Raw genomic sequence first — 21,057 nt, 5'->3', positions numbered from 1 at the left:
ACCAATTTAAGACCACTTGATCCAAGGAAGACAGTTTGATCTAGTGGCTAAGTGTCTATGGAGATTTTTAGTCATCCAGGTCATGGTTGCCCCAAAGGTGCTTTTTCAGGAGGCAACTGGACTTCCTTGTTTTTCTTTGAAGACTTCCTTGTTTTTCTCTGAAGAAGCTTCTTGGATTAGAAGTGAAATGTCTTCAAAGAAAAACAAGAAAGTCAGTTGCCTCCTGCAAAAGCACCTTTTGGACAGATCTAGTGGCTAAATTACTTGCTTAGAAACTAGAAGACTATGACCCTTTGTCCTGCCTTTAACATGGATGCCAACTGGGTGACATTTGGCTAGTTGCTTGCTCTCATCTCTAGGAAGACATTACTGGCAAGCTGCTTCTGAAAATATTACCAAGAAACTTCAAGAACTTATTTTTGTAGTTACCAGGAGCGAGGATGGTCTTGAGGTACCATAACAGCCCAATTAAAAGTTTCTACCTTAACTATCTTCACAACTGGGAAAGATAGTTCACTTCCAAAGATTGTCACCTTTGTCATCCCACAGCGATTTTGGTCCCGTAGCACTGGGTTTCTTTTTTCCTTGTCAGCCAAACAGATCGACTGCCATTAGATGGTTCTTTGATTGACCTGAAAAAACTCCAGACTAATCTATGAGCCACACAGGAAACTCATCAGGAATCTGAACCCAAGTCATGCCTTATTCAATCACAAGATTCACAGAGGGGGGAGAGTGCCGTTTCACAGCCGGTAGAGACTTTGATCTACCATTGTTTTGCAGATGTCTGAGCCCACATAGCGTCAGTGCTAGGCTTGACACGATACCAAGATCCTGGCTCAGCTTGATGCATTGTTTTAGAAATACTTATAAATATTAGCTCTAGGACTTCCAAATGAGGTTTTTTTTAAAGAAAATAAAAGCTGACTCTCCACTATTTGTGGAAAACCAGGGCTGTCCCGAGTTATTTTATTGTTTGGCTTCCACATGACTAAGAATTCAATCTTAAGTCAACATCGATAACTAGATGATGTTCATATGGTACATTGGAGATAAAGGCTGCTAAAAAGTACAAGATACAAACTGTTTTGTCTTTATTGGCATTCCCTCCCTCAGCACCTGCCTAATGGTAGGATTAGCTTTAAAAATTGTTTAGAAAAGTCCCAGTTGTGAAGAAGGATTTTTTCTTCCTTTTAATAATATCTGATCTCTAATCACCGTGAAGTACAACTCAGATTCTTTTTGCATTGTAAAAGTAATTACGTCCTTATCTTCTGAACAGATTACACGAAAGGTAAATACCTGAATTTATCTGATTATCAGTCTGGAATGATTCTCATTCTGATTTCTCATTTGCGATTGCAGAGAAAATTAAATCAAGAACTAACACAGTTTAATTGAGGTTGCAAGCCTTTATGTACTGTAACTTAGTTGGAACTAAGGCCTTACTGACCTGATTTTAAATGAGCAGAATTTTCTGCAAGGCTGGGATCAATCAGGCAAGCTCTTATCAAGGCTTTTTATCATTGATGTATCTATATACTACATTACATTTTTTAAAATCCCATTTATATCCCGCCCTTCTCCGAAGACTCAGGGCGGCTTACAATCTAAGAAGCACAAATCAATGTGCTTAGCAATAGCCTTCATTCTATGTATATGCCTGCTTATTAGGGCTTCCCCCCCCCCAAGCGGCATTATTACAAAGTCAGCTTATTGCCCCCAACAATCTGGGTCCTCATTTTACCTACCTCGGAAGGATGGAAAGCTGAGTCAACCTTGAGCCTGGTGGGATGTGAACCTGCACTAATTGCAGGCAGCTGGTGTTACTTAAGGAGGCATTAGCCCACTGCTCCACCAAGGCTCTTCATTTTCATTGTCATGACCTTTAACGGGACAAAACAGGCACCAATTTTTGAACCAAAGTATTTGAAATGAGCTAACTCACAGAATGCCTCCAAAATCCAGAACCTATGATTCATGATGGAATGAAAATTGGGAAGATTATAGTTATCTTAGTACTACTGGCTGCTGCTACAGTTTTATGATCTTCATTTTCAATGTCCCATGAGTTTTTTTAGCTGGTCTCACTATCCCTCTGTCTTCCTGCTAGATTTCCACAAGGAAATTCAATGGGGAAGCCAGTAGGAAGTTGCTCCCATTCCCAATGCTTTTTTTTGCTGATCAGTGGCTATTCTGTTTCTGTTCCTTTCTTAAGGAAGGTCTCTCAGGAAATATGTTTGAAATGATGACCCAAGAGACAACTATTTTCCCAGAAAAGGAGGACAGCAGTACTCGCACTTCTAATGCAGTAAAGCTCCTACACAAAAACAGCCTAGTTTGTATCTGAATCCTGCTCTGGAAGTAGCAGTAATCTCCTTTGCAATTTTATACTACATTTTTCTTCAGTGTATTCTGTATTGCGCTCCCCCAGAGGGGGAAAAGAAAAACAACACCCAGCATTTTATTGTTTTTGAAGAAATGTGAAAACAGATGTTCTTTTTAAACAAACCTGAGATTATAATAGCTTAATCAGAATATGATTATACAGTAAATCTTTCCCAATGCTGTGGCAGCAAACTTGGGAAGAATCACCTTTTTAATGTTTACTTAAGCTTCATTTCTACTGTGCTGCTACTACTATATCACACACACACACACACACACACACACAGAGAGAGAGAGAGAGAGAGAGAGAGAGAGAGAGAGATTAGTCTTCTCCTTTCTCCTAAATGAACCTATACTTCATCTCTTAACCAATGCCTATTGACGGAAGAGGAGAGAAAGAATGTATGGGGGGGTGGGGAATAGCAAGATGGAATTTCCAAAAGGATTGAGATCAGCATTTTTTCACTGAGCTTTTAAAACAGGCCAGAAAAAAGTTTTCCGAGTCTCACATATCCATCAAGAATGAGCATAGATTTGCTGAGCTTAACTGTTTCATTTAAAGGCTAGGGTAAAGTTTGTGTCAGCTATAATCTATACAGATATGGGAAGGACATTGATGGAAATAAAATAAATACACAGCAAGAGACGATTTGCAGTCCATTGGTTACACTTAAAAAAGAAAAGGCTAGATAATTTGGGAAACGTTTTCAACAGATATATTAATTCAATCTGCAAGGCAATACAGAAGATTTTACAACATATTCTCTCTAGGAGGAGCTAGAGATTAAGAAATATGTCCAGGTCTGCAGTTTGTTTCTTTTATTATATATCAAAATGAAGAAGCAGATATCCTTCTTATAATCAAGAGTGTTTCTGGTGAGTCAAGTCCTCTGAGAAGTGGGAGCTTGGCTGGACAGCAACTTTAAGTCACGCATCAGAAGCTTGTAAAGATTTACAAAGGATTCTGCCCAGGTGTCTTTCTGATGTCCTTGGGACTGAGCTGTCCTGTATGCTGTGTAGACCATCGTGAGTACTGTCCTTTCAAAATCTTCTTTCTTTAACATGCCAGGGTAACCTGATAGCCTGGAGCTTAATCTGCGTATTTCTGTAATACTTTTGGGGATAACATCATTACACAGAGTGTCAAACATCACCGCTTTCCTGGTTGAAGCAAGTTCCTCATCTTTGACAGTGATTTTTAGGTCATCATCAATTTCCAGCTCACCTAGAAGAAACTGGATTGAAAGCACAGGGGGAAAAAAAACAGTGTTAAACCAGTTCTGGTTCGGTTCTTATACTGTAAATCAATACATGAGGTGGTAAAATGATGTCTGGATCAACATAGAGCAAGGATCCCCAACTCTACACTCATCAGTCTCTCCATGAAGTTTCAGATTGTGTGAACATTTATTGTATGAAGATAATGTCATAAATACTACTTTAATTGATAGTACCACAAATAATAACAACCCGTTGAATAGTCCCATCAACTCTTGGCAGTCAATGGAACCCCTTTGGAAAACCGTTGGAGAATCATCAGACACAGTGCTTTCTCCAATGAAAATACACACACACATGTGTGTGTGTGTGTATGTAAATTATTCAAATTGCTAATAAAGAATTTGGGAGGCTGAGATGATCATTTCAAACTTATTATGTTCTCATCAGTCAGTCATACCCTTTATCTGAGATTCGAACCTGGGCTGATTATATATTAGGCGGTTGTTTTAACTTCCTGAGCCACAGGTTCTTTCTCTCTTTTATTAGCTAGAAGGCAAGGGAAATATGTGTTAAGAATTTGTCAAGGCTTTTTGAATGCACCTTGCTAATTAACTCTTTCTTTTCCTGCTTTGGCTTGACTCAAGGCTTATCCACAGGATATAGTCAACTTATGACAGCTCATTATTTGTGTAAATTATTCAAATTGCTAATAAAGAATTTGGGAGGCTGAGATGATCATTTCAAACTTATTATGTTCTCATCAGTCAGTCATACCCTTTATCTGAGATTCGAGATTTGAATAATTGAGTCAGGCCAAAGCAGGAAAAGAAAGAGTTAATTAGCAAAGTGCATTCAAAAAGCCTTGACAAATTCTTAACACACACACACACACACACACACACACACACACACACATATATATATATGTATGTATGTGTGTGTGTGTGTGTATGTGTGTGTGTTGTGTGTGTGTGTGTGTGTGTAAATTACTAACAAAGAATTAAGGGAGACTGAGATGCATTTCTGACTCTTTAGTCTTCATCAGTCAGTCATACTGAATGAAGACTAAAGAGTCAGAAATACATCTTAGTCTCCCTTAATTCTTTGTTAGTAATTTACACAAATATATAAACTGTCCAGTGTGACTACAGCCTGTTCGATAGCCTTTGAGATAAGGCTGAAAACAGGAAATAAAGATTTGCCCCATGTTTGGGGCCTAGCAAGGTAATCTAAATAAATTGCTAATAAAGAATTTGGGAGGCTAAGATGATCATTTCGAACTCTTTTATGTTCTCATCAGTTAGTCATACCCTTTATCTGAGATTCGAACCAGGTTCGAATCTCAGATAAAGGGTATGACTAACTGATGAGAACATAAAAGAGTTCGAAATGATCATCTTAGCCTCCCAAATTCTTTATTAGCAATTTGAATAATTTGCATATATATATATATATATATATGAGTCAAATGTTCACACACACACACACACACACACACACACACATACACATACACATATACACACAAAGAAAATTAGATGTCATAGAGTACATCCATTAGATGTCCATTGATGTCTGTTAGATGTCCATAGAGTTGGAATCTACCAATTTAGAATGCTGCTTTCTGTTGAATCTGTTCTATCTATTCTAACTACTCTAGCAATGGATTTTTTTTTCTTTGCCTGACATTCCAGACTGAGAATTTCACTTGTTAAAAGGCTGGGTTTCAACATCTTAGGTAACTATGCAGCCCTCCCAAAAGCTTACAGAAGCAGAATAAAATGTTGGGAAAGCTGGCTTTCTTTTCCTGTTCCAAGTGACTTTCAAGTTCCTCTATTTCAGCATATTTTCCTGAATCGCTAATCACCTTTTAGATATCATTTTTACATTTACCGTTCACTAATGTATGTTATGGTATTTTGTTAAAAACATTTCTGTATTGTTCAAATTGCGTTCTGTTAAGAATAGTTCATTTATTCTGTTTATTGCAGGTGCATCAGTGGTGGGATTCAGCCAGTTTGCACCAGTTCAGTAGAACTGGTAGCTAATTTTTTGTTGCCCAGGCCCAGAATGGATTTCCAGAAGTGGTATCCACAAAAGAGAACCAGTTGTTCACATATTTGAACCCCAGCACTAACGTGCATTATTATAGAAAGATATGATCTAACCAATGAAATGAATGAATAAAGTAGAATAAATTATACTTAACAAAAACATTGTGTTCCTTTCTTGCTTTGCTTACTATACCCAAAATGCAGAATGAAGACTTTTTTTAAAATTGTAGATTATAGCTCATTGATTTTTGATAAGCCCTCTTGATAATATAACTGAAGGCTAAAGCGTATATCTAATTTATTGATTTTAATTCTAATTTTGGAATCAAAATAAAGAGGAGCATGAAGATTGTGCTTCAGGTGAGTCCAAAAATGTCATATCTCTGAAACTGCATTAGAAGGACATCAGAAACCTGCACAATAACTTCACAAGGTTGCAGCATCTGTGATTTTTCTCCTTTTTTTTGCTGCCCTGAGGTTGTGTCATCTTCTTGACCCATTGCTATAGTTCCTTCTCTGAAAGGGCTGGATCTGGAGCTGTACTTTTGCTCATACTAAACCTCAAATAGAAGATCCACATCTTCCTGAGACTTCTGAAGCACTGGGTTGAGAAGAACAGCTGAGGACCTCTTCACACGGTGAGCAGATGGGAAAAACGTAGCTGAGGAAAAAAGGAGAGAGGATGGGCAAGAAGCTGTTAATGGATGTAGTTGATTAATCAATCTAGGCGAAATGTTAATATATATTGCTAGTCTATGTATGATATGCCATACCCTACATAAATAAATAAATAACGGTTGCAGTTTCATCCTTCCTCATTTTGCCTGGTAAAACTTCTGTGCTTTTCAAAAGATACAACGGGGGAAAAACTGCTATTTTGACCTTGTATTTATTTATTTTGCTGTTTTAAAAGCCAGCACCCAGGTTCTGCTTAGCCTTAGCTCAAGCTACAGCCTGTCTGTCTCCTAAAATTACTTTTCCAGTTTCGTGCAGTTTCATTCTTGCATCTGCTGACACCGTGTCCCTTATCACTTAGAACTAAAAGCAATCCTTTGAATCTGAACAGAAGACTTAAACAGATGAAAGGAACTATATCTATATAGAGCATATAATCAACCTTAGAATCTATTGCTCCAAGGAGTGGAGTTGTGCATCAGTTTAGTTGGCTTTGAAAGGAGATTAGTAGAAGCATGGATGCAGTCTAGTTCTATACACTGAGTACAAGGAAATAACAAGTCCTTGGACAGCTGCCTTGATTTCTTCGATGTCTTCAAGTGATAGTAGATATGTCTAAAGTAACATAGGGCAATACAGATCTTCAGAGAGGGAGTTTGCTTTTGATAAAGGCTTAATTGGAGCAATACAACCCTCTCACTTCTAAACTTTACATTATACTGGTTTTGCTATCAACTGCTTGGTATGGCTGTGGAAAGTTCTGATGATGTTCTTCAGAGGAGAAAAGGATATTCCATATGTAATTGGAGGTAGACATGGATCTGAAGCCATTCATTGATTTGACACAGCCTTGGATAAGATTCACAAATTACAGTACATCTTACAGTAGATCCACCAGATTATACTACAGACATAGCGATTTAGGGTTGTGCATGCATAAACATGATTGGAAGAAATGCTTTGGATCTTATGTGAGTATGCAAACTTTCTGCTATTCATTAAAGCACATATATCCTTTATTCAGGCTATATTCATATGTCTTTAAAAAAGAAGTCCTGCTTCTTTGTAAGTAAGTTTTATTTAAAATGTGATGGTTTAATGATTCTCACTAAAGACCAAAAAAAAGAAAAATACATGGCTAACTTAATGCTTGCACCTCTATTCAAAATACTTTATAATTCTTTTTGAACTGTGCAGAGTCGTAACAACTTTTCACTGGTTTCAACAAGATAAAATATATACAAAAAAGAATTCTGATCCTTCCTGTAATGAGCCAATTACAATCTGAGTTAGAATAGAATAGAACAGAGCTGGGAGAGACCTTGGAGGTCTCTTGGGACCTCCATTAGTTGCCAATTTGCTTCTGGGTTTATTTTATTTACTTATTCATTATACATTATACAATGTATAATACATTACTTTTATATATGGTTCGAGGTGATTCTGAGTGAGTTCAATATTGGTTGCTTTCTTTAAAGACCTATATGGTTTGGGGCCAGGGTTATTTAAAGAACTGTCTTTTCCCAGTTACATCTGCCTGAGCCAGAGTGAGGAGGCAGGATATATTTCAGGTCCCCTCCCTTGAGGAGGTCTATCTAATGGTGGCTCCCTCCCTGTGGAACATCATCTCCACAGAAATAAATCTGTCCCCCAATTTGATACTCTTTGATAGGCTCCAGAGCAGGGGTTCCCAATGGGGGTACGAGACGATATTTCAGGGGGTACAAAAAGTTGGGTTTTCAAAATTATAGTGTGTATGCATAATTCATTGCCATTATTTTGAACTTTTGTAAGGGGTGTGAGAATATATCAGAAGTGTTTTAGGGGTGCAGGGTATAGAAAAGGTTGGGAGCCGCTGCCCTAGAGACATGGTTTTACCAACGGACGTGGGGAGCCCAGGGTGATACAGAACATCTGAAGTGGCTTGTCTGATTGTTCCTACCAGGAGGATGAAGAATATTGGATTTGTATTTGGGGTTTTATTTCTGTAAGCCAACTGAGTTGGTTGGCCATACACATTTTCGGAATGAATGAATGATAAATAAAGCTTAGCTAGGGCAATTAGCTCCCCACAACATAATTCAATCTTTTTCCAGCCAAGGAGTGGGCAACATTTCACATGCTTGGGCACTGAAAAGAAGTCCAATTTGCAAAGCTGAAATTTAATGAATTTCCCATTGAAATTGGGACATTTGGCTATTCCTGTCATTTAAAGCAGTGGTCCTCAACCTTTGTGGTTTCACGGACTGGCAGCAGTGGCACCGACAATAGCAGGGAGGAAGGGATGGTTTTTTGTGCACAACTTAATTCTGTGCATGCACTAATGGAGCTTTGTGCACTCACCTGCTGCTTGTGCAGCCCAGTTCCCAATGGACCATGGACCAATACTGGTCCACAGACAAGGGGTTGGTGACCCCTGCTTTATAACCAAGTGTCCAAGGTAATGTGTGTATGTGTAAGTGTAACAGGTATTTCCTCACTTTAGTCTCACAATATTCCTGTAACATAGATTTGTAACCCAGTCTTCAGAGCCTGCATTCTGTATATATCTTCCAACACTCCTTTCATCTTTGCCTATATTCCTCCTGGCCTGTGACAACTTTCTACATTGCAAATCAGCACATGAAACACAATGAAATCTCCAAGTGCTAATTGCTTAGTAATTAAAACTTCAGTCACGCAGCAGTTACAATTTTTACTTATTAAACAATTGCTGGCAGTGATCCAGACAACAGTGATCAGATTAATAATTTTTCAAGCACCCTTTCATGCAACTTTATGGCTGAGCTCAGCAACCATTTTGGCATCTCACAAAGATCTTCCCCACTTGGAATTTATGTGTTAGTCTTTACCATTTGACATTCTTCACTGCCTTGAAAGGGAATGCTGTGGTGAGATTGTTTTCTTGTGCTGGCCACAGAAGATACACTCCCTTACCACTTGAACTAGAACAGTATGCAAAGTTGGAAGTTTCCAGGAATTCTTCCTTAAGTAAGATAAAGAGTACTTGGAAATTCAAAAGTCCCCACACTGTTTTGTAACCTTCAGCTGGTCTAGTAAACACGATGTCTTAATAGAAATGTGGGGACTCTTGGTCAGCAAAATTTCCTACCTGCCTGCCTGCTCTACTGACTCCCGCAGAGAATAGTTTTTCTTGTCTAACTTGCCTTCAAGCTAAATCACCTTTCTTGTGTTAAAGTCAGAGTTATTCCTGTATATCTCCCATGTTAACACCTACAAGGCTAAAGAGGATGGTTTAGATTAAGAAAATGATGTCAGAAAAAGAGCTGATTTCCCCTTTCTCCTCAGCAGGTTTGTGCTACTTCTGCTGTTACTTTGAACTAAAGCCAAGCCAAGCCAAGCCAAGCCAAGCCAAGCCAACCCAAGCCAGTATCACAGTTTTATCTTTCTAATGTTGGGTTTCAAATAATAACCTTTGGTTTTAGGTCTCAGTCCTAAAGCTCCAACGACTCCATGAAATAGGTAGACGTAGACTGAAAGGGAAGAATCCGTGACCGGGAATATACAATAGTTTAGTTTAGTTTTATTTGATTTCTATACCGCCCTTCTCCCTAGGGACTCCCTAGGCTAGTCAAAACAGACAACTCACATTACAGTGTTCCATTTTGTGCAAATCTAGCTTAGACTCTTCAATTTATGCATATTAAATTATACATTATTATTTTTTTTAGTTTTGGCTGAGCATGGTATCTAAACCCACCAATATGGTTTACAAACCATGATTTATGATGTATTCGTATATTGAGCTCAAGTGGCTTATTCAATAACTCTCATCCCAAAGCTTGGCTAAATGCATTGAACAAATATAGCCATTGTCTCCTTGGGCTACATCTAACACTTCTGGCACCATTGAGTCTCCAATAATTTACTCACACTACTTTATATTTCAGAGTTATTCAAAGCCAGTCTTTGATTCTTCTGTTCTAAGTCATGCTGTATTCTGATATATCTATCTCCGCTTTGAATTTTTTGGTTGTATTTGCCTGCTTGTGTTTTGCCCCACATTTTACTTTTCAATGTATTAAGGCAAAAAACCAAGAGCTAAAAATAAAACCAAACCCTGAGATGGAGAGAAATGTGTAGCCAGTACTCGGCCAAGTATTTTTCAATCCATGTGCAAACTTTTCTTCTGACATGGCTCTCTTCTACAATGCCATAAAGGTGTTAGTCTCTATCAAAGAAAAATGTGTCCATGTTAAAGGCAGTTACTATCTTTTTCTTTCTTCTTCCTCTGGAGAAGTTTATAGAAAACAATTATTTCATCTCAACATGTGCTAATTTATTTATTTAATGATGGATTTGATTTCTGTTACCTACATTATATTATCACTGCTTGGAAAGAGAAGAATCCTGATTTATTATATGTTCAGCAAGTTCCCAAATTTCAATTTGCATTCCTTGCTCGAATCCAGTTCTGCTTTGATCATTGTGAGTTATGGCTTTTCCAGAATCTCAGGCAGAATTTGTTCAGTCTCCTGTTGCTTTGCTTCCTGACCCCTTCATAAAGATTTTTTTTTAAGAAAATTGGAAAAGACCTCAATCCACCTGAGTTTAAAACATGCTGTAGCAAATGAACAATAATACTACTTCTCCTTGATGTTTTATGGTGTACTCCCACAATTATGTTGTAATTTTTGTTAATACTATGAATAAATCAAGGAGAGAAGCAACCTAGAACTAAGGAGAAATTTCTTGACTGTTAGAACAATCAATCAGTGGAACAACTTGCTTCCAGAAGTTGTGAATGCTCCAACACTGGAAGTTTTTAAGAAGAGAATGGACTTCTCAACTTGTTTTTCAAATGAAAAATAATTCAGTGGTTGAATATGTAATTGAATGATTATGTTCTGTTAACCAAACTTTATAATCAAAAGCCATCCAGAAAAAGAAAACTGAGACTGAATGCTACTAATATGCAAAGCATGCCCTAATTTTATTTATTTATTTAGAAAAAAAAATATAGCCATCTACTGGCTCACAGAGACTCTAGGCAGCTTACAAGCAATTCCCAGAGTGACAATAATTTTAGTAGGGGTTTCATTGAAGCAGTCTCTAACCCTAACCTAACTTCATTCCAACTGCAGAAGAAATATATAACTTTAACCTAATCCTTAACAAAAAGTAACACACACACACACACACACACACACACACACACAGAGAGAGAGAGAGAGAGAGAGAGAGAGAGAGAGAGAGAGAGCAACAAATGGAAAAAGAAACAACCATAAAGGGGAGAAAAAGAGATGTTACAGTGAGTGATTTCATTACAGTGTTTTTAACCCTTGTTGAGGAAATATCTCAGAGCCTTCGTTAACCAAAGTATGTTAATATTTTTAAATGATTGGGACAATGTGCTTGCTTTATCTTCATGGGTAGCATTAGGATCTATGAGCCAGGGAGGGAATCCCATCAGACTATGAATGAATTATCATTTCTTGGTTAAAAAACATATTTAACTGTTTTGAATCTCTGAAAGCCAATGAGTGGATGAGCAGGACCCTAAAAATGTGTTTTAAGAACTTTGTTTGTTTGTTTTAAAATTCCATTGTTGTTTTAAGTGGGTTATTCATTGTTTTTATGTGTTTTCTACCTTTAAAAAGTAGACGATTGTACCATTAGGCTTCAGAGAGAATTCTGAAGGCCCCAGAAGGGAGCCCTGGAGTCTGCAATTGGAGGTGCTATTGCCTGTAACAGAAAGATGATGAAATGAAATAATGATGAAATATTTTGAGATGATAAGTAAAGTTATTGGTGGCTGTTTTTTGATAGTAGACAGTTTATACCTAGACAGTTTATACCTAGACTAGGTGCAGCTCTATTGATATTTATACTGGGAAATTGCCAGGAACCACAGAATAGAGCCTGCATTTTCAGTGCTATGCTACGCTGTGTATGTGTATTTGTGTTTGTATATACCGCGTGTCTTTCCTTCGAGCTCCATGTCCCAAAAGATTCCAGCTCAACACAAGGAGCTTTTTCAAAGTCTTATTAATGGGAAATGGCATGCTTATATATATAATACACAACTATTATGAAGAAGAATTTTGACTAAATAAATAGCTATAAATAAATGGTTTAAGGTGTCCCATTGGTTATTACAGAAATGATCCCTGATGGGTTTTGCGATTCAGGGGACTGGAAAAGAGAATAGTTAAAAAGAAAAGGAAAAGAACAGAAGAAAGAAAGAGGGGAAAAGTGAGAGAGAACCACTCCATATTCTCAAATCTAAGCATTGCTGCAATTTGGAGAAATAACTTGAAATCAGAACTTTCCAAACCTTGAAAATAGCCAACTCAACTTGAATGTACAAGAAATAGATGTGCTGCAAGAAATCTAATTAGGGCAGATAGAAATTACCAAGGTTACATGGCATTTTGCTCCCACCATTATGGAAATAAAGAGTGTCCCATTTTCCAGGCGGTCTTGATATAAAAAAGAAAGTGAAGAGAAGCAACTAATCTCGAGCAAAAGTCTTTTTCTCTCCCTTCTTCTTCCAACCAATCTTCTCTTCTGCTCTGACTTCTTAGAAGAACAATTGCTGGCAGACAAAAAGTCCAGTAGAATCAACCCTAATTCTTCCCATACAAGGAAAGATGAATTCTATAAAATGAAGAAGCACATACTATCAGTCTTGTAGGTAATATGCTAAAGAATTTTTATGAGAATTCAGCTTCTTCATAAATTTCTATTTTCTAATATTGAACATGTGTCTCATTAATAATGCTCCTGAAGCTTAAGTTTTGGATAGGTGTTGTTGTATTTCTAATTCATTTCTTACTCCTGTTTTGGACAGGCAGCTGCATCTCTAACTGTAGACTTCAGGTCTCTGTTCTGGGGCCCTCAGAATTCTGGGAGTTGAGGTCCACAGGACTTGGAGTTGCCAAGGTTGGGTATCCTGGATGTAATGTAGGTTGATGAGTTTCTGTAAAACATGGTTGATCTCCTGCTTAGAAGAGGGGAAGAGGGTCTGCAGTTTTTCATAAAATTTGGCAGGGAGGAAGAACGAGTCAAAGAACGTATGATAAAGTGGGCTATGAATTTTGGTTATAATACCCAGATGGATCAGTGGGAAAATATGGGGTTAAAAGGGCTGAAATTTACATTATGATCTTAAGAATAAGTTTTATCAAATGAAGTGTCATTGGTATATGATACCAGAAAAATTATCTAGAATTTTTAAAGGCCCTTCAAATGCAGCCAATCCTCAACCTATGACTGTAACAGAGTCTGCCCATCATGGTTTAAGTTGTGACGGTTGTTAAAGCAGTTGGTCACTTGACTAACCTGATTGGGCAGGGATGGTGGTGGACTAAAAGATCTCCAATGTTCCTTCCAGCCCTAGGATTCCATGATTTCACACTTATCGAAAAGAATATTATAGCTTAGACAAGCCAATAGTATGATCCAATAGCCAACAATCTTCTGTAAGGGTATGGTATGTCACATTTTTAAATGTATGCAGCTGTTAATTACAATGAATTTTCATTAATATCAATTATTAAAAGTTACCATCTTTTCCCAGTGATTTCAATGAGATCTCACTAGAACTAAAGGCAAGTTAAATACAACTGGAACAAGTATATTAGTTCTGCTTAGACATCCTCAGAATTATTGTTGGATGCCAAAGCTCATGTAAAACCATGCCGTTGTAATTCTTAATTCTCAAGTATTTTTCTTCTCCTGAATGCTGAGTGCAAACGTCCAAGTTGTCATTCCAATTCAGTGATTACTACTGTAAAATTTGGTTCAGAAAGTAAAATTGTTTTTCATTTCCAAGGAACTTTACTTCTTGTAATCAATTCTGAAAAACTACTTGGAAAGTGGTAGTGTAGGAAGTTCTGATAACAGAAGAATAAAAGAAGTCCAACTTCCTATTTCTGAAACAAACCATAACTTTAGAAATACCATGGACAGAAAGTAATAATAGGTAAAGGTAAAGGTTCCCCCGCACATGCATGCTAGTCGTTTCTGACTCTAGGGGCCGGTGCTCATCTCCGTTTCAAAGCCGAAGAGCCAGCGCTTGTCCAAGGACGTCTCTGTGGTCATGTGGCCAGCATGACTAGACACCAAAGGCGCACAGAACGCTGTTACCTTCCCACCGTAGTGGTCCCTATTTTTCTACTTGCATTTTTACATGCTTTCGAACTGCTAGGTTGGCAGAAGCTGGGATGAGTAACAGGCGCTCACTCTGCTACACGGCACTCGGGATTCGATCCGCCAAACTGCCGACCTTCAGATCAACAAGCTCAGCGTCCTAACCCACTGAGCCACCGCGTCCCTTAAAATAAGAATAGTATTATCCTAATTTATCATATTGTGTTAAACAGCAGGATTTAGTGGTATTGCCCATCAAGATTAAGGCTCCCTGCTGTTGTGATGACTAGTAGCTATGGATAAGCTAAAAAAACCCTCTTGTTTAATATAATTCTAACATTATTTAAAACTGGTTATTATCAACATAGCATCAGGAAATCCAATAAATTCTTTGTGGACTTTACTGCCTCCTGAACTGCTTAGCAATCCATTGCATAAGATGACCCTAAACTGTGGTATCCTGAGAGATTAAACTCGGTGCTTCTTTCTCTACTAGATAGCAAAACCCATGCATAGCTCATAAGCTGCTGCGAGGATAGTTGAAAAGGCAAGTTAATATTTGTATGATCTAAGAAAGCAGAAGGACGATGGAATAAGACTGAGGTTTATATACATCTGGAGATGAAGGTCAAGTATTCAGAGAGGTCATATTTAATAGGGAATTAGAAAATCCTATGGCATTCCTTGACAAGTCAGAAGCTGACTCTGATAGATGTGGCTGAACCAACAGCAATAGCAAAAGCCAGGGTGCTTTGTGAAACTCTAGTGCCTTTGTTTAATCTCCTGCATTCAGTATTATTCCCCTAATGGTCATGCTGAGAACTGTATCCCTTTGCTTTTTAATCATCATCATCATCATCATCATCATCATCATCATCATCATCATCATCATCCCTTGAAGCAAATGTGAAACATACTATTTTTTTCAATTACAATTTATATCCAGAATGTATTTTACCAATTCTGCATCCTTTCCTGATAGTTATTTTCTGTCAACAGTAGCAAGGCAGGAAACTAAATTAACATATTAAGAATATGTGTGTGTGTGTGTGTGTGTGTGTGTGAGAGAGAGAGAGAGAGAGAGAGAGAGAGAAATAGAGAGAGAGAGAAAGAAAGAGAATGAGAATGAGAATGAGAGAAAGAGAGTTGTAGGATATTTTGGATTTACTCTGTACTTATACTGTATTCAATCTTCAGATTTAATGATTGTCTGTTTTTGCTGCATTCAAATGATCTGCATTTTTTTTTTTACAAAATGTCATTGTTATTCATTATTCCACAAAGAATGCTTTATGCTAATCATTACAGATGTCTGTCCTTAATTTAAATTATTGATTCACCAATTCATTTTAAAAAATGCCTCTTACATGTGCTCCATCTGATATTTACCACTGAAAAAGTGGGGTTTCCTGTAATATATTACACACTAAAATCAGGAAAAAGAGGTCAGTTAAGATGACCAGCTGTAAGGTTTTAACAAGCACTTTGAAGAACTTTGCTATGTTTGGCCTTAGAAGGAGAAGTCTGAGAGAAACATTGCTGTAATCTTTAAAGCAGATACTTAAGGAGTTGTTCAACAGCCCACGTCATCATGTTTTTACAGTCTGAAGTATTGGACCAGTGCAAGGAATAATATCATTAAATCACTATTCTCACAAAGACAGACTGACTTCACACAAGCCATGGTTAATATACAAATGGGTTGGGAAAAAAATCTCAATTAGCTGAGCCAGCCTTCATTAACCTTGACTTGTTGGATGGGAAATTCTGGATACTGAAGTTAGGTGATGTGAAGGTTGCCCATAATGGATGAACATTATTCTAAATTACAAGCCATGGCTTGTTTTATAAATCACATTTAGCTAAAACTGAACAAAAAGTTGATATCCAAGTAATATGACATCATGGCTTGGATCACCTGTCTCTTCTTCTTCTTCTTCTTGTGCCATATACGTTATCGGACATTGGTGATCATGTTGGCGATCCTGTTTTTATCAGCAGCCGCATGAAAAAGTGCTGCTGAATTTTGTCCAAACCAGTCCCTTAGATTTTGATGCCAGTTTGAATTTTAAATTTTGATTTTGATTTGGATGTCTCATAAATCCCCTTTAATTCTGAAATTCTCTGAGTAGCTTTCTTCAGAGTTTCAAGTCAAGAAAAATGGCTTATAAAAACATGAACAAATTATAGGTTTACCATATGCCATCATTCCCTTGAAAATTCTGTGGATTTAGGATAGTTCTCAAACATTCTGCTAAGAAATGTTTTCCTTCTTCATTGTAGGAAGGTTTGCAATATCAAACACACAGCCAGAGTAAAAGAAAGAAGTGAGGTTATGCCAGGACCTCATGCAAAACTGGGAGGATTGGTTTAACCAAAGGAACCACAAACTCATTAACATCCTGAATGTATGAAGTAGATTTTCCTATTAATAATCAGCAAAATGAATAATCAGGGAATTTCCATTTCAAAATCATATTATTAACATTACAAGACAGATGGTTTGATTACATCGTGCAGTTGAATCTCACAAGAATTTTTTTTTAAAAAATGCCTAATTCAATTTATCCAAAGGAGATCATGAACATGGAACTATGATGATTCTCAATCAATGATCTAAATGACTCCTCTCGTGAAAATGGGAACGTATATTTCCCACAAGTTCCGTTTTTTACAATCTAAGAAACTGCCTCAAATGTTACCTAATTTGGTGTATTTTATTAGATCTGTATTTTTTATGCAACTGACAAAATTACACCTCCTGAACTAATGAGTAGATCAAAATGCAATTATCTTTTGGTTTGTGAACTTATGTTTTGTAATGTAGTACTATATTTAAAAATTGCAGACAGACTGGTGAAAGATATTGCCAAAAGATTGTGCATTAGAGGAAAAACACATAAAAAAGCATACTCAGTGAAAGTTGTTACAAAACTATTAGGTTTATAGCCCTCACACAGCTGGCTTCAAGTCAGTAGTCAATCAGGTCACCGTACACACACGTACACACACACACACACACACACACACACACACATAAAATAAAAACCAATAAAGTAAATAATACATATGCTTTGCCATACATTTGTAGAATTAAAGGGTTGGAAGAGTTTTTGGAGACATGATCTGACCACCAAGTCCAATGGACCAGTGCTACAGGAATTTCAGTATAGGAAATATGATTGACTAAGCACCTAATCAAGCCGTATCTTTTCCTTCTGTACATTGTACAACCAAGTGGTTAGGTTCCAGGCTACAAACCTAGTAAAGAACACGTTATCAAGTATTTTTTTTAATCCCATTTATATCCCGCCCTTCTCTGAAGACTCAGGGCGGCTTACAATCTAAAGCACAAATCAATGTGCTTAGCAATAGCCTTCATTCTATGTATATGCCTCCTTATTAGGGCTTTTGCCCCCCCCAAGCGGCATTATTACAAAGTCAGCTTATTGCCCCCAACAATCTGGGTCCTCATTTTACCTACCTCAGAAGGACCTTGAGCCTGGTGGGATGCGAACCTGCACTAATTGCAGGCAGCTGGTGTTACTTAAGGAAGCATTAGGCCACTGCTCCACCAAGGCTCCACCAAGTACTGTAACTGTGTTACTTTTATCTGGCTAACAAATTCTTTTCACTTCTTTAGCCTCTTTCTCTCTTTCCTACTACTCACCTTTCTGCCTGAAAAAGCACCAACCCAGAGAGAGGAAATATTATTCTGGACTATTGAAGCAAAGGTCTGTCTGTCATCTCACTAGTTACTTACCTACAACATTTCTGTAACTTCATATCTTTTTCAAATAAAATTACTGTATGCATAACATCATAATATACTGTATGCAAACCAACTAAGGTTTGGTTAACTAAAGTATTATAGTTATAATCCATTACGTTTTACCTTTTTTACTGGTACAACACAAAAAAAATAACTTCTTAAACAGATCTTAATCTAAGGCAGGTTTATCCAATTGTCCTAATTCATCTATAAGCTCTAGCACCAATTGATTCACGACTAAAAGGAAAGGTCATCATGTGATTTTAGACTCTAAACTGATACAGGAATGTGCAGCTGCACAAGGCAACCTTTATGTTATACTACATCATCCTAGAAGCATTCTGACAGTAAGGAGGATAGTTCCCTTTAATTTTGTCAGATTTTCCTGCCCAGCCACTTCCTCTGCCCTGTAGTTCAGAGGCTTTACTGGGAAAATATAAATTGCTACAGAGCAGTGTTTTTCAAACTTGGCAACTTTTAAAATGCATGGATTTCAATTCTTAGAATGAAGTCCATGCATGTTTAAATTGCCAAGTTTGTCAAACACTGCTATAGAGTAAGAATACAGTATACTATTCTCTTGTAAGGTATATTGGCACTGTTGGCTCTTCTAAGTTTCTGCAAAGTCCCCAAAAGACACAGAGAAGGTGAGAGAGTTCATGGAACATCACCAGTAATATTATCTTCTGGGGTAGAAGTTGATATCCCTGACATGCACAGTACAGGACACCGCCTACTCCATTACATAGCGTCTCAGAGAAGAAGCTGAGGATTTCAGCTCCCTTTGGATTAAAGAAAAGATGAGAACTTTTCTCAATTGTGCAGTAATTTCCATATTAACTTGATCAATAGCTGTTCTGTTGGATGTAATCAGCAGCAACAACAGTGAAAAACCCATCTAGTCATTTTAAGTTTCCTCCAGTATCTTTACAGTTGACAGATCCAGCAAGATAAAGAAGGTAAATGCTTGAGTTGAGCTGAAGAGGGTGTGTGATTGGGGAAAGAAGCAGGCACAGTCTAGGGAGCTTCTAGATGAGTGGTATGGATGTCTACAAGTATTATTATTACTATGTATCCAGTATGCCAGAGATTTCCTACCCCTGGTTTTAAGGAACTTAATATGGCAAACCTGTTGAAGTTGAAGCTAACATCAAGAAAGGACTATGTTTGAAAATCTATGGGCCTAGTATGCATTCAAACAAACTTGAGTCAGACTTGGCTTCTGGTGAAAGCCAAGTTCATGTAGTTTACTGGGCAGTATTTCCAAAAGTGGTTTACCAATGCATTCTGCTTAGTCTGAGAGAGACTGAATGGCCCAAGATCACCTACTTAGCTTCCATACTAACTCAGGTTTCCTTTAGTCCAACATTTTAACCATTAGACCAAGCTAGCTCAATCTAATCTGATCTAATCTAATCTAATCTAATCTAATCTAATCTAATCTAATCTTATACACTTATTATTTAAATTATAAATGAAAGCAAAACTGCCATGTGCATTTCAATACAATATGTTTAGAAACAATGGGTCTTAGACAAAGAGATGTTCAGTGTGGTTAGGCTCAGCAAGGACTGAATTAACTTCCACAGCCAACAGAGCTTCTGTCTGGGTCAACCAGCCCATCAAAATATGTACATAAAATTGCAGTAAACAACCAATTGTCTTAATCCCCAACTTTCATAGCAATTAAGGGGAGAAAAACCATTGCTTTCACATATATATATATATCATCACATGCCTGCTTTTAAGCAATAATGTGCTTATATTTATAACTCTTACCTCGATTCCACCTGGGGGGCACAGTGCCTTGAGCATTATAATACAGCAAGAACAGGAACAGCATCTTCCAATGCATTACAAATTTCCCAAAGCAGAGATTTTCTACAATATCTGGTTTCTAGTATGCCGGGGCACAGCTGGCTAATCTTACTCCTCTCTCCTCCTTTTGCAGAATGGGATGAGTATAATGGGGTGAGGTAGCAGCACCTCACTCTAGACTAATTTTCACTGGATTCAGGGAATTCATTTGCACAGAAGGGCTCTATTTTATATCCACATCTGGAGTGACTCATGACGCACGCAAGCTCGCTGGCAGCTGTAGGAGTATAAATATCATTACATTTTTGTTTTGGGTTGGTTTTTTTTTAAAGTAGTTCAGTTCCATTTACTAGTTGAGCCAGCTGGAAATTTCCCTTGTGTCAATAGACAAAAGTAGCTGTATAAAAGAACACTATTAAATCTTCAAGGCTACTATCTCCTACCAAGCCTGTGCTTCTTGAATGAGGCATTGACAGTTCTGGGATGCCAAACCCAGGGGCTGGAGGTATTCATTGAAATAATGCTGTATATTTACAGGACCAATTTGTTTTACTGAGCAGAACATGGGACAACTTTGCCAAGCAGGTTGAAGTTAGATGGATGATATGAAAAGTAAATACTTGACATAGACAGAGACAATCTAGTACAGACATGTCAAACACAAGGCCCAGGGGCCGGATCCGACCCATGAAGTGGTTTCATGTGGCCCACGAAGCCATCCTGGAAACAGTGGGGGAACGGCCCCTGCTGCCTTGGCCCTGGCCCAGAGACCCTCCTTCTGCCAGAGACCCTCAGATCTGTCCCACTCCTGCCCAGGACCCCATAGGCACCCTTGATGCGAATGATGTAGAGCTGGCCATGGCCACCCAGTAGGCCATACACACTCTAGCCACACCCACCCAGTAAGCCACGTCCACCCTGGCCATACCCACCTGGCCCTCTAAGGGCAACCGCAATGCTGATGCGGCCCTCAATGAAATTGAGTTTGACACCCCTGATCTAGTACAATATTTA

The 21,057-nt window shown here is 37.9% G+C and overlaps 1 protein-coding gene across 1 annotated transcript; it reads right to left on the bottom strand.

Moving 5' to 3' along the window:
- Window positions 1-3,269: 3,269 nt before the first annotated feature.
- On the bottom strand, window positions 3,270-20,392 carry FAM180A (family with sequence similarity 180 member A; the record flags this gene model as incomplete). The annotated part of the gene is made up of 3 exons (XM_083365169.1): window positions 20,005-20,392; window positions 6,224-6,324; window positions 3,270-3,623 (listed from the first exon to the last, which is right to left on the bottom strand). Exons 1-3 carry the CDS (start codon window positions 20,078-20,080, stop codon window positions 3,270-3,272), a joined length of 531 nt encoding a protein of 176 aa, XP_083221295.1. The 5' UTR covers window positions 20,081-20,392.
- Window positions 20,393-21,057: the final 665 nt, after the last annotated feature.

This window comes from Vipera ursinii, assembly GCF_947247035.1.
Source record: "Vipera ursinii genome assembly, chromosome: 6".
In the NCBI taxonomy this organism is placed as follows: Eukaryota; Metazoa; Chordata; class Lepidosauria; order Squamata; family Viperidae; genus Vipera; species Vipera ursinii.
Note: the sequence above shows the minus strand (reverse complement) of the source record. Positions and strands in the feature narration are given on the sequence as shown.